This window comes from Chenopodium album, chromosome 21 (genome assembly GCF_948465745.1).
Source record: "Chenopodium album chromosome 21, dcCheAlbu1.1, whole genome shotgun sequence".
Classification (NCBI taxonomy): domain Eukaryota; kingdom Viridiplantae; phylum Streptophyta; class Magnoliopsida; order Caryophyllales; family Amaranthaceae; genus Chenopodium; species Chenopodium album.
The window spans coordinates 6526493-6541203 of NC_137854.1; the positions used below are offsets into that span (position 1 = coordinate 6526493).

A 14711-nucleotide genomic window follows, 5' to 3' on the forward strand; every position below is an offset into this window, starting at 1 on the left:
AATCATATATTGCACTTGGTCCGTACTTAAATGCACTTGATCTGCTTTGAATTGATATAATATGTAGTACTTTTTGATTTGATATGATTTGGTTTAATCTAATTTGATTTTTAAAGTTGACCAAACTTTAACCTTATTTGTTCATCTACTGAAACTCTGAAAGATCAAAAAAAAAAAAAATCATTAGTATAGTAATAAAATCATTAACTTGCACTTTCCAAATATGAAGTTTTCATCAATATTTTTAATACGAAATCAAGTATATTTAGCAATAAATAAACACATACAAAATATAAAAAGATAAAATTTGATCGGATTATTTATGAAATAAGCTAATATCATACTCCGGACGAAGTATTAAATAATTTGAACATACATAGCCTTTGTCATTACTACATTTCATCTTTTGTAACCAAAAAAAAAAGATGAAATGTAACTACTAGTATTTAACATTAATTAACGTATTAAATATTAAAATTAGTCTAAATGTTTTTTAAAAATAAGTCATATATATTTCATTATTAACATTGTGTATAATAATTGAACATTTCAAAAACTTACTTGAATGGTGTACTTCAACACCTTCTTTAGACACATTTCTATAAGTGAACCATGTAAATTTGTGTGCTCTACATTCGACAATCTTTCTTGCATCTGTTACAATAATTTCAATCAAAGATGTGGTAATTGGTTTCACTTAAGAGTTAATAGCACTCGAATCAGTAGGTGTCCTCTACTCCTCTCAAACAACATTCTCTCTTAAGAGAGAATAATAGCGCCCTGACGAACACAAGTGCATTCAACGGCTAAGTGCAAAGTGAATGTTAACTTTGCTTATTTTTAGACATACCTTTAAAAGGCAAATAAATAGCCCTAAATGAGCAAGAAAATAAACACACTTGAGGCAAACAAAATTAGTTTCAAGTGTTCCTAACAGGTGCAAAGTGAATGCTCTATTCAAAAGGTGACACTCACATAATCCATTGGCCTCTTCAGTCCAATCTAACGTTGAAGAAATTTGACAAAAAAGTTTGAAGGAACAACAAAGGAAGTTACTGCGTTTCATAACTCAAAACTACAAAAATAAACGTACAAAAGTTACAACTAATTAGTCTAATTTGGTTTAATTAATTGAAACCAAAACTTCTTCCCCGAAATGAAAATATTAATGATTGACCAAACAACTTAATTTAGAAACCTTGGGCAAAATTACTCAGATAGCTTAAGTATTACGAATCAACGAGCACCGCGGTTAAGGCTGACCATACGGGCCGAAGAATCAGTGTGTTGTCCTCGTGAGGCACGCCCATAAGAGCCAGCCCCTCTAGCATGACCACCATGGTCTCTTGAATATCCTCCAGCAGAAAACTGTCCAGGATTCATTGCCTTTCCGCCATATCCTGAACGCCCGCCTGACCTTCCTTGGGAATAAGAGTTGTCATGCCACCTGCCACCACCAGAAGAGGCAACTGCAGCATAATCTGGTCCATCTCTCCTCCTAGGAGGCAAACCATCCAATGAACCACCACCCAACTTGGCCTCCATAGCACGCTCATTATTTTCTGCGAAGAAAGACAGCTTCTCGGTCAACTGGAAAGCAAGAGCCTGCAATCTAGTGTGTTCAACCTCATGGAAGATGATGCACCGAGTAGGCTGGTCCCATGAAGCACGCAGCTCCTCATTAACCATCATCTTACTCACGATGCTGTGTATCTGTGGCTCAGAGAGCTCAAACATCTTAGACAGCTGTTCCAGGCTCAGAGAACTGTAAGAAACAGCGTAAGTAAAAAGGTATGTCCTTAGGGCAGCTTCTTTGATCTTGGATTTCAGCATTTCAAAGACACCCTCTTTGTTTTTCAGTAGCTTCCACACATCCAGAGATGTGATGACATCAAAGGCCTTTTGAAAGTCTCCTTGAGTGAGTCCTCTAGTAGCAGCCATAGCATGATCCCTGACATTTTCAGGTGGGCCTCGAAGTGTTTGCCTCTCACTAGCTTCAAGCAATCTCCTGAATGTCTTGCTTATGACCCGGCGCTGTGATTCGAAGGTGTTGGCAGCCATATAAGGGACCTCCAACAGCATGGCACAAGTCAGATGAACTGCCTCCAAGAGTTCCAAATTGATGTGCATGTGGTATGGCATCTGTTGTCTTCTTTCTTTCATCTCCTGATAAAAGTAAAAATTACCAGAGTGAGGTTCATAAACAGGTAAAGATTGCATTCTTGAAGACAAGAAAAGGATTAACAGTTTCTTTCTCTATTTCATCCAAAATTTGTTTTCACAAGACAGCACTTTTATGGGATGTCTCTCAAAATTTGTTTTCACAAGACAGCAAAGATAAGTGTCTCAAATGCTCATTCCACACCACAACACTTGGCCATAACTGACTGCAAAGTAATTCCAGTTTTTACATCTCCAACTTGACAGTTTCGCACACGACATTAGCAATATGATACTCATATCCAAAAAATATTAACATTTCACTCTTATGCAAGTTAATTTATACAAAAATCATGATTGGACACAGAATAGTTAAAGTCCCAGAATAAGCCAGGTGTAGGCAGGTCCAATAAACACAAACTTTGGAAAAAGGTGTGTAACAAAAACAGCAAAACAACACACAAATATATCAGAGAGTCCAATGAGCCTAGATCAATTGGATTTAACCAATAAATTCCATGAAAATTAACCTGCATTTCTTTGCAAGTTAACAGTAACCACAAGACACTAAGGATGTTAATGAAAATATTATACTTGTATCCACTATCAACCAGCAAGATTGAATTTACCAAATTAGATAGGAGATAAATCTAGGCATCAAACTGAATCAGACAAATTTTTTACATCAGAAAGGAAGCCGCAGCAAATATCAGAATCCAAATACCATAACCTCCAACTGTTTAGTAAAAAATGCAACAGGATGATAAAATAACTGTATAACAGTATAACACAAATGTACAAACATACCTGTTCAGGAGTCTTCTCATGGTAACGACTTTGAGAGAAACCTTGTGCAAGCAGCTCTCTCACTCTTCCAGCTGAATATAATTCAGAAAGGCAGCTGTGCCCTTCTGAAATCAGACCACTTCTGAAAGCACATAAACCGAGCTGAGCCATAGCTCTATTGAACAATATCTGGGTTGAAATATCCATATGTTGAATTGTGTCTTGTAAATGACTCATCAACAATAAGTCACGAGCAATTGAAAATTCATCCATAAGGGCGTGGTGGTAAATGTCACATAGCATAGCACGAGCCTTTGTTCTCTCATCTCCAAATTGATATATGAGAGAAACTAAGCTATCCATCAAGACCCTGCTGCGTTCTGGAAAAGTAGATTTCCGAGGCACGAGCTCAGGTGTTGTCACAAACAAAGAGGGATTCTTCTTGGGTTCCTCACCTGCAGCTTCATCATTCTCCTCTTCTGTTTGTTCAGCCAATTTCCTCATTGCCTCATAAACTTCTTGAGGCTTATAGTACACAAATTCAACGCGTCTCAGGGCTACTTTTGCAGCTGCCTTCAGATTTCCACTTTTCTCCAAGTATTCTTGAACATTTTGTGCCAAAACCAAAAACAAAGGCTCGTCTCTGAGTCTTTCAACAAACTCACGAGTATAAGGATCTATGCACTGCAAGCTCTTGAAAAACTCAACATCTATCCTCTCAAGAAAGGCTACCAAGTTTCCCCAAACTCGGATGGTACCGTTATGTTCTGGACCCTTTTGAGTTTCATTTTCATCAGGCTCCACTGAATCATCCACCAAAATGTTTGGATACTGAGTAAGAATATCAAGAATAACAAACATATTCTGCACGCATTTCTTCCACACATTAATCGGCATGTGTCCACTGAGACTAGGATTGATATCAAATTGGGCAGAAACAACACTGAAAAGGATTTCCAGCTTCTGAGCTGGTGTCTTAGCAATCCTGGTCAAAAAGGTAAGCCTCTCAACCAGCTCAATTTTCCCAGTTCCCTTCCTTCCACGTCCAGCAACAATTTCTTTGACTTTCTTGTTCACTGTATCCCAAGTGATCTCACTAGGGTTTTTCAGTAACTTCATATCGATAAGCTTGTTATTCTTCCCAGTCTTCTGCCACTCGTCATCCTCATCCTCACCATCATCCTCCCTTGTTTCCTCTTTGTCAGTCTCTTCAGCTTCTGACTCAGATTCTTCAACTTCTGATTCAGTTTCCTCTTCAGATTCCTCTTTCTCCCCATCATCTTCAGACTCAGGATTCTCCCTAAACTTGTTGATCAGATCTTCATACTGCTTGTTATTCTTCTTTAGATTCTGCTTCATTTTATTCAATGCCTTCGCATTGCTGCTGCTCATCTTCTTCTTAGCCTCCTTATTCGACAAGGTCTCAAGCAGAAAATCCTCCAACAATACAAGGGCCTTTATATAGACATTGGGAACCTTACCAGCCTCCGCAACACGCATAACTTTTTCGAGCTGTTTATTAATCTTATCATAGCTCTCTTGTAGGCTCACCCAGTCATTGATCTTCATAGCATTCTTCATCTGCTCAACAGTAGCAGACATCTCCTGGAACCGCTTATCCTTAGTGGAGACGACAACACGCTTTTGGTCATCTGAATCATCACTGTCACTATCATTGGTCTTTAAATACTTGTTTTCACCACCCCCACCTCGATTTTCGGGTTCATCAGCAACAATCTCATCAACATCATCATAATCACTCTCCTCCTCCTCAGTGTCACTACCACCCTACAAATTGAAAAAAGATGCATTTTTTATTGATAATTTTTACATGATGTATTGCAAATTAATTGAAAATTTCAGTACATCGACAAAATACAAACCTGAGTCCAAAATCGCGAACCCATCTTTCTTCCTTTTCACAATTTCAACAGCTTCTGATTATCTCAATCTACAAATTGGGAGAAAATTCATGTATCAAACAATAAGCTCAGAAGAAATTTTGCAAAATTATAGCCACATAATTCTTATCAAAGCATTCAAAATCTCAGATCGAGTGAGAAAGACAGCATCTTTTAATTCATCGTAACATCAAATTAAAGGGTTCTGTAACACATTAATTAACAACCAAATTTGATTCAATTATCAAAATTAAGTTCTGCTAGTTTAAGAACATGAATAGAAAAATATTAACTTTACAATAATTAAAGTATAAATAATAGTTCAATAATCAATCTGCCTTAGAAGAACCCTAATTTGAATAAAATTAACAAATAACAGTATATTGTGAAATCGATAATCGATGATTAGAAGAAGAAAAACAACATCTTACCTCAGAAGCTGCAAAATATGGTAGATTGAATGAAGAGAAAACGTTAGTTGTATTGCCAAGCGGCTGGACGCAGGACGACGGCTGCTGAATATATATGCTAGGTTAAAAGACTCACTATGGGTAGGAAACTAAGCCAAAATAGAAATCAATCGAATAATACCTATCTACAACTCGTACTCGTATAATCGTATATTCGTGTATTCTTTAATCTTAGGATTCGTTTGGTATCGCCTTTTTAAATTTTTTGATTTAATTTGGCCTTAACACGAACTTTTAACAAGGCGCATATAGCAAGTTAGCAACATAAATTTTTACTAGTAGCCACATTAACACCAACTTCTTCTTTGGGTGCACAAAATTTCATAAAAGCAACCTAGCACCGAAAAATTTTATCGAATACATGGAATCTTTTTTAAAATTTTATTAACTTTTTGCAAATTTTGATATCATATTTAGTTCTCAAGGTCCAAATTGACCAAAGACTTTAACCGAGACATTTTTATAGCACGTAAATCGGTTTTTTTTGTAATTTTTCTGCTAAACTTGATCTTAAAATTGACCTCATGGTAATTTTTTTCCGCATACAAATTGAGGCATGCAATACCGGACGATTTTTATGATAATAAACATTAGATAACATGTGTTTGGCAAAATTTTTGGTACCGGGCTTCATTTATGATATTTTGTGCACCTAATGAGAAGTTTGTGGTGTTATAGCCACTAGTCAAAGTTCATGCTGCTATTTTGTGCTGTTGAGGCCAATTTCGCCTATAAAATATGTTATATAATAAATTAAAGTTGGTCGAACTTATTAATATGATAATTTTGAAAATTAACAATTGAAAAATAGAATCTTTTTCTTGCTTTCCTTTATTTGGCTTATACAAAACGAAAAATTCTATAAACCAAAAACGATGTTAAACAAGCCCTTAATTGTTTGTACCATTTGCTTTCCACTTTATAAAAACTAAAAGTTAAAAATCATGTTTAAACATTAATACGAATAATATTATAATGGTTCATAACTAAAAGTAGGAAAATTTGCTAATTATCACCATTTATAGTAGGTAAAATTGGAATTACCACCTCAAGTTTTTTTTTTTTTTAAAAAAAAACCACCTAGTTTTTTCCAAAACTTTTTAAACTCCCACATGTTTGGCGAATGACGTCATCATGGGCCCAATTTTGCGTTTCTCTTTTTAGACTCCCACCTGAAATGAAGTAAATTGAATTGAGCTGAGCTGAGCTGAACTGAACTGAATTGTTTATGAGTTAAGAAAATTAAAAACGGAACTGAACTGAAACTGAAGTGAACAGGCCCTTAAGAACCACAAGATCATGTTTATTGTTTTCATTTGAAAGATTAACCCAACTTGACAGGACCTGACACATTTCACCCATCCTTAAAAGAACAAAACTCACCCGTTTCAAGCTGCCTTGATAAGAACCGACCTATCACCAATGAACCAGCTCAACTTAAATTGAAACCAAAAATGTGAAAGAACATTCTTTTCTTTGTACTAGTAGTCAGCTTATGAAAATAACTTTGATTGGACTGAACATTTTAAACTAGCTTTTTGGTCCAACGTAAGCCTTTTTTGTTTGCATTGGGCTGAATTTATGATACCCGCCTATTCTGTGCCAACCAAAATATACAATAGGCCCACTATTAGTACGCTATAAACTTTTTTCTTTTTTGTCTGCAATCCTTTCTAGTTTTAGGCAAAATGTTTTTGTTTCTCAATATGTTGCAAGTTATGAGTCCATTGCAATGGCAAATCTTAGACCAAAAATTAAAGGGATCAAGGTTTGTTTATTCAGCCTCTATTTATATGTATTGATAGTTAACTATAATAGTATTATGACATTTCTTTTTATACATGTATACAAAGTATAATTAAGGATTTAAGGTAATAGATTATTTATATTTAAAGTTAAAAGGGAAGCAAGCCGCTATACGCTTTAATGAAGATCCTTCTTTATGTTTTCTAAGTGCACAAATTTAACAATGTCCAATGAAAAAGACGATCTATGAAGTATGAGATATTATTGAGTTGCACGACTCACATTGGTCGAAAAAAAAATTTAACGGACAAGCCTAAAAAGATATAATCTATCTGTAAGGCATAAGCTATTATTGAGTTGCACGACTCACACTGGGTTTATAATCTTTATAGTTCTCAATCTCAATCATTAAAGGGATCGTTTGGGAATTTTAAGAAAGATTTGAACAAACACGCCTAAAAAGATATAACCTATCTATAAGGCATAAGCCACATAACTCTATTCTTTGGTATGATAGATTTCTAATATTAGTAAGTAAGAATAGACCAAAAATAGTAAAAGTTAAAGTGGGATCAAATTTATTATTTTTTTTAAAAAAGAAAAACATTAAATCATAATATAAAGATTAAATTTAACTCTAATGGTTAGCAACTTAGCATGCTTCATTGCTCATCAAGTGGATTGAGTATAAATACCAAGTGAGTTTTGACCTAATAATAAGGATTTGATCTCATGACTTGAAGGTCATGGAATCAAATCTCACCAGGCATACTTTGATGGTGGGGATCTTATTATCTCTTCTTCTCATTATCTACGACACTGATGTAAAGCTTGACATGTAAAGTCAGATTGAATTAACCTATGAAAGGTACCAAGTAATTCAATAAGCTCATTTTGCTTATCTAAAAAGACAAAGATAAAGAAAAAAAGGAAGAAGAAGGGAGTTGAGTATAAATGATGGGAACACAAAGATAGAAAAATCTTGCCCTTTTCCCACGGTATATAATTGTGTGAAATGTAATTGAATGAAATTTCAACAAGTATTAAAAAAAGGGGCCCCTTTTTTGCATCCATGATGGGTAACACATGTGAAGTAAGGCAGTCCAAAACGCACAATACAAACCTCCATTATTGTTTTATTATTATCATCAACAAGACTATTAAGAATTGGACTAGTACCTACATTTTATAGAAATTATTAAAAGCCAAATTCTTAAGATATGCAAAAGATCTCATCTGTCCTTTCCTCCTTATTTAGGTCCGAGATAGAATTGAATTGGAAACTTGAGATGATGACAGCTTAGGGTTTCTTTTTTGAAGGAGTTTGGATTATATAAGAACATGTACAAAATCAATAGAATTGTAGCATGCATGGTTGTTTTAAGAAAATTGGTTGTCTTTTTTTTTTTTTTTTAATGACAAGATCTAATGCATGATATATTAACACTTTAGCTTGTATCACTACTCATGATATATTAACATTTGTATTGTAATTAACTAATTATTTTAGATATACAGTACATATAAAAAGATCAATATCCAAAAAAAAAAAAAAAAAAAAGAGATCAATGTCATTTTAGGTATTTTAGGTGGATATTAAACAAATATAAAAATTGTATATAGCGATGAAATATATACTCAAATATAATAAAAAAAAAATAGCAAACAAACTGTGATAAGGAAAATTTTTTTGAAAGAAACGCTACCACCAAACAGGGCCTAAAATGACAATGAATGAAAGTTAGTTAGTTTTTTTTTTTTTTTTTTTTTTCAACCAGAGGAATAATTGGAACTGTGGCATCGAATTTCTTTTTTTTTCTTTTTTTTTTTTGAGAAGAAGGAAAGTTACTAATTTGATGAAAAGTGATCTTGCATTAGACGCATATACTAGCGGTTTTTTTTATAATTGTAACGGATTGAATTTAACACTTGCATAGGTAGAATTTTAACCTTTATTTAGAGTATTTAATTATGTATTACTCATATACTAATCCGATAACAATTCAAATAATATGGTCATCACAACTTTTTATTTACTAATAAAATATAATGTAGAGTAATATAATTAAATTAAAGTTAGTAATATGTAAATTCACTCATAAATTTGTTAAAGGTAATAAATTGTTGCAATTATTAATTATCGGATCGAAAATTAGACAACTCAAGATCGAGGATGATCCATTCATTCATTCATTAATCCATCCTAACCACGTGAAAGTGGTACATCACTTATATAGTTAAGCTAGATTTATGTGGGGTGTATTACTTATATAGTTGCCCGTTTATAAGGGAATATACATGGATGAATGATCTAACATTCATGGCATTTAATTGATCAATTTCCAATTTAAAATCATAGAAGTGAAGCCTACAATTTTGTCAGAGAATATTGGAGATCAGATAACACATGCACCTATCACTGACTGCCACTTAACCCCCCCAATATTTATTCATGCATTCTTGGACAAGCCTCTTATCATGCGTATACTCTGAGTAATGAGTAATTATAAGATCACACTTTGATAGCTTCAATTACAATCCTCATAAAATTATTGCCAACTAGCTTTAAATTATGACTCCGATCCGTATTTTCATTATGATCAATAAGTACATATAGATCAATGTTCATCATTGTTATTAATTAACACCTGGTAAACAAGCTGAGTTTGTACTGTTAGGTTGAGTTTTGTTGGATGGTTTCAGGTTGAGTTCGTCGTTTTTGGATTAGGTCATTAGGTGATAATCAACAATATAATTGAATTTGGTTTAATTTGAACAATCCTTGCCACGCCCAAGCGTTACGCCAATGATTTAACGGGTCAACGAGATAAAGAATTTTCAAATGCTGTTTGCATTTTTAAATTTTTTTTTTTTTTTTTTTATCGAGTATGATACAATATAAATGCTGAGAATAGCAAGTTATCATAAAATTATTCATATTTATATTTGTAACCAAATCTAGCCAAATCATACATGTTGTCTAAGTCAAATTATACCTTTTAAATCTTTGATAATTTTTTTTGAATAGAATTTCTAATTAATCTCGTTTATCTACTACATGCATGGTTTTTAAGTCAATCAAGTTACAAACAGGACATGTCCACTATCGAGTTTCACTTAAAAGCTTCCACAAACTTCAAATAAAGCATGTTTTGAACAAAATCCTATGCAATGTTTTTAAGCTGAATAAATAGATTTTTGAATAACTCGCTCTAATCATTACTATCAACTGCAGTCTTAACAAATACTATATATTATATATACTACATAATTTGTTAGTACTAGCCTCAATCTATTTAAATCTATTGTTATTATTAGCTAATCTTTAACCACTACTCTTAATATAGTGCCCCATAATAAATCAATAATACAAGCTAGTACCAACTAATTTCTCCATCTTAATTATTTTGATGATAATAAGACAAAGTTTTCACGTCAAAAGCTTAACCTCAAAATCAAAATCAAAAATACAAATTAAATTTTTAATTATATTATTAATTAATAAAAAAAGAAGATATTTATTTTATACTTTCAACAATCTAAGACTAAAATTAAAATTCAACATAGTTAGACCAATAATATTAATTTGAGGAATTGAAGAGACGATGACGGGTTGTCAACATGTCATTATCGTCATAAGTTAAATCAATATCTAAAAATCCACTTAATAATAATCGAACTTTGGAGGAGAAAGTTTTTCATCCTAAATAGTGCGGAGTAGTTATTCTAAATAATATAAATACGGAGTATTAACCTAATAATAATAAACTTTTTAAATAATTATATTTCTATCCGTAAAAAGAAATAAAATTATATTTCTATTAATTTTTCTCAAAGTTTCTTCAATTAATTATAAGTGTATAAACACGGATATAATCATGTTGGACAAATTGTAGAGATGATAACGGAATGTCAAGATGTCATTATCGTCATAGGTTAAATCAATATCCAAAACCCACTCAATTATAATCAAACTTTGGATGAGAGAGAAGTTTTTTTCTTTCTTTCTTTTTGACAAAATGTGCAAATTTGTGTTGGCATCTTAGGCATTCCAATCAATTAAAAGTCAGTCTATTTCATAAAATTAATTACAAATATAATTAAATTATGAGTAACTTTAATTTAAAACCACTTGTGGACACCTCTACGTAGGCACTATATCTATGCCCACATATTGCGGGAGGTAAAGTAATGATATGATAGGGAAGAATATTATTTTTAGATAACCTACTTTGGTCTAATCCTAATTTAACACCACCTTATTACAGCTAATCTAGTTCCCTTTATTTTTATTTTTATTTTTTTAGGTTGAAGTCCACGCTTTAATTATCATGATGCTACTATATATGCTACAATATAATTCACATTCTTACAATTATTCTACATAATTTTGCATCAATTATTAATGTGACGAATACTTATTGTTTCGATCTAATTAAGCTAGCTAGTGCCGCCTTTGGGCTAGGCATGATGCCTCCCTAGCATGTCAATTAAGGTCAAGGGTGGTGCCGTTTATGTCATTGATCGATGTAAATCATGTAATGCTCATCGTTAAAATTATTGTTATTACTTATTACTAGCCTACGAACTAGGGCTTGTGAAGGGCAAATAATATAAGTGTTGCAAAATTAACAATAATTGTATGTTTCAAAAAAAAAAAAAAAACAATGATGGTTGATTGTAGAAGTCAAGATTCAAGAGATATTCTAATGGATTGTGGATTTTAAAGTAGATGTGTTACAGTTTATCCTCTTTGATCTATCTAAAAAGATTGAGAAATTGTGTCGTCTTATTAAATTTATCACTCCTCTTTTCAGTGGCGGATCCAGAATTTCCGAACTTATGAGTCACCATCAATAATTAATCACTTGTTTCAATCCAAAAAACATATTAAAAAAATTATATTTTACCAAAATGATTTCAATCCAAAAATAAGACATAAAAAAAATACATACTAGTACTATAAAACTATTAAATTAAACTAACTTTATGATTTTATTACTTAATTAGTTTTGTGGGAAAATATAAAATTAGTTGCACAAATATAGTATAAATAAAAACAAGAATTATTAAAAGAAAAGTGGAATAACTTAAGAGACCAATTATATAATATAACAGGTTTCTATAATGAAATATGAAAGTAACGCAAAAAAATTCATTATCAATGCCTGACAAAAAGAGACCTGTTATCTAGATAACAGGTCTGTTTAACAAAATGGCGTTGTGACAATAGCAGCAACAAAGAGATCGCCTATTTGATATTTAATAGGCGGTCTCTTTGATATTTATAAAACAGACAGTGGTCTAAACTCAAATAGAAGCAACAAAGAGACCGCCTATCTGTAACAGGAGGTCTTTGATTTTTTATTTTTTTTTTTTTTTTTGGGTGCTGGTGAGTCACGTGACTCACTGTGCACCTTAATAGATCCGCCCCTGCCTCTTTTACAAAACAAAAGGTTTACATTTAATAAAAGGTTAATCTCATGGTGTGCATGTACTCGATGACTTAATTAGAGTAATATAATAATTCAGCAAGCACACAAAAAATGATTTTTTTTTTTTTTTTCTTAGGATTCATAGCACAACTTACACTTACAAGGTATACATATATATATGGGTGTGTTTAGAGAGAAAGACTCTAACAACACCTGGCCTCAACCATCATATATCATGATGTTTGGTCCACTTTTCAAGCTAAGGGTCGAACAAGCAGTTAAAAGTACCATGTAGGAAAATTTGTTAAGTTATTTTTGCCCAATTCTTAATTTTATGTTTAGTGAGATCGAGTGCGTTTGGGAAAAAATTTATTACTATGATAATAAAACACCTTTATTATTCCATTCTTTGGAGTTTCTCAATTGTACCATACTAGTAATATAATGAAAGCTTTAGCCTAAAAAAATGTAACCTTATTCATGTAGTCTATTCTTTGGATATTAGAGAGTGAGACTAGAGTAACCCTTTTCCTAGCTCACATTGACAATGTAATGTACCTTTCACATGGTATCAAAGGGTTATTATACTTGTTGATAAGTCCATTGGTGCACTAATTTTCTATATATATCCCAAATGTTCTTTATCCCCACCCAAAATCAACATTCTCTAGTTGTAAAATCATGAAGTGGTAGAAAAAGGGTATTTCTGGTTGAATTAGCACATGTACTGTCAAAAAATATAAACTCTGATGTTTTTGTATTAATGGACCCACAAAAACCACAAACATAGGATAGGAGTATCTTAAACTTCATCCACCTGAAACACATTAAACTAACTACAAGATCTATCTATGCTTTGCTGATCTGTAACTTATTAATATTATTACAAACTGCTACAGTATAAGCTAAGCCCCACTTATTATTGCCATGGTCCATAAGACCATAATCCTTTAATTTTTATCTTGTTTGTACATACATTTTTTCTATATAAATATTGTATATTTGTATATGCTATAGTTGTACGAGTACTATATTTATATTGTGGTACTACATACTTTACATCTCATGTAATTATATGAAGAATATATATCAACAAATAATGTTAAAGTATCATGCATATAATGAATAATGAATAAGATGAGAAGATGGGCCAATTTATAAATATCTGGAGTGATTTGCAAGCAACCTGATCAAATTCTTTTGTTAAATGCATGCCAAGTGGATGTCTTAGCCTTAAGAATCTCACTGTAAATTTTGATGAGATGGATTTCATCATCATACATATATAACCCTAACTAATAACACTTTAGCATGCTATATATATAAAGAATGTAAGTGGTTGCTTGTGTGGACTTATACTTTTTTTTTTCATGATGTTTGAATTTTATACAAAGAAAGTCCTATTACTCACTTTTTTTGAGGTATAAAGTAGATATTTTTCATCTTCAGAATATGACTCTTGATGCTGCCTTCGTTCCATACTAATTGATATAATTAAAGTTGACATACTTGTCAAATAGTCAAAGTTAATATATAAATCTACATCCTATATCAAACTACAGAGTACTCGTAACATGTTTAAGGTTATAGTCTTATAGATACTCTCATCCGTTTAAAAAGATAGACCACTGATACGGTGTAAAGGTTTTTACACAAAATATCCATATTCATATACTCCGTAATCTTAATTAGGTTGAAACTTATTTTTATTAATTATATTTTAAAATAATTTACTAGTAGCAAATTTAACTAATTGTAATTAAAATTTACAGAGCACTAATTTACTTTGAATTTATTAAAAAAAATTTAAGCGCAACAAGTTTGCCTTTTGTTTTTTTAGGCAGTGGCAACAAGTTTGTTGAAACGGATTTTAAACATGAAAATAAAATGACACTTTATATACATCATCCCTCTCTAATATTATGCCACATGGACATTAGCCCATAAATTATGGAAATTGACAGTAAGTAGGGTGTTAAAACAAAGAAAAAGACACTCTTTTTTAGCTGAAAATAATGAAGTGTCAAATGAAAGGCAGTCAAAAGTCAAAAAGTAGCAGCAATCAGGTAATAAAGAGTACGAGACCAGACAAAATAGACTAAGGTTAAACCTTTTTCTCTGAAACTCTGAAGTAACAGCCACTGTCTTTAAACCACAACTACTCACTTCCTTAAAAAAAATTTACCACAATTTCAAAGTTTTACCCTCTGATT

General features: G+C 32.2%; 1 protein-coding gene across 1 annotated transcript; it reads right to left on the reverse strand.

Annotated features, from left to right (window-relative positions):
* Nucleotides 1-952: 952 nt before the first annotated feature.
* Nucleotides 953-5422, reverse strand: LOC145600928 (eukaryotic translation initiation factor 3 subunit C-like). Its single transcript, XM_081656799.1, has 4 exons — nt 5279-5422; nt 4830-4897; nt 2968-4734; nt 953-2166 (listed from the first exon to the last, which is right to left on the reverse strand). The coding sequence occupies exons 2-4, from the start codon at nt 4851-4853 to the stop codon at nt 1237-1239; spliced, it is 2721 nt and encodes a 906-aa protein (XP_081512925.1). The 5' UTR covers nt 4854-4897; nt 5279-5422; the 3' UTR covers nt 953-1236.
* Between the last annotated feature and the right edge of the window lie 9289 nt (nt 5423-14711).

Excerpts from the sequence above, each read along its gene's own strand:
- LOC145600928 (XM_081656799.1), bottom strand. The coding sequence starts at position 4,853 with ATGGGTTCGCGATTTTGGACTCAG. Across the intron at positions 4,735-4,829 it reads GTTCGCGATTTTGGACTCAG|GGTGGTAGTGACACTGAGGA; the intron begins GTTTGTATTTTG and ends TTCAATTTGTAG. Across the intron at positions 2,167-2,967 it reads ATGAGAAGACTCCTGAACAG|GAGATGAAAGAAAGAAGACA; the intron begins GTATGTTTGTAC and ends TACTTTTATCAG.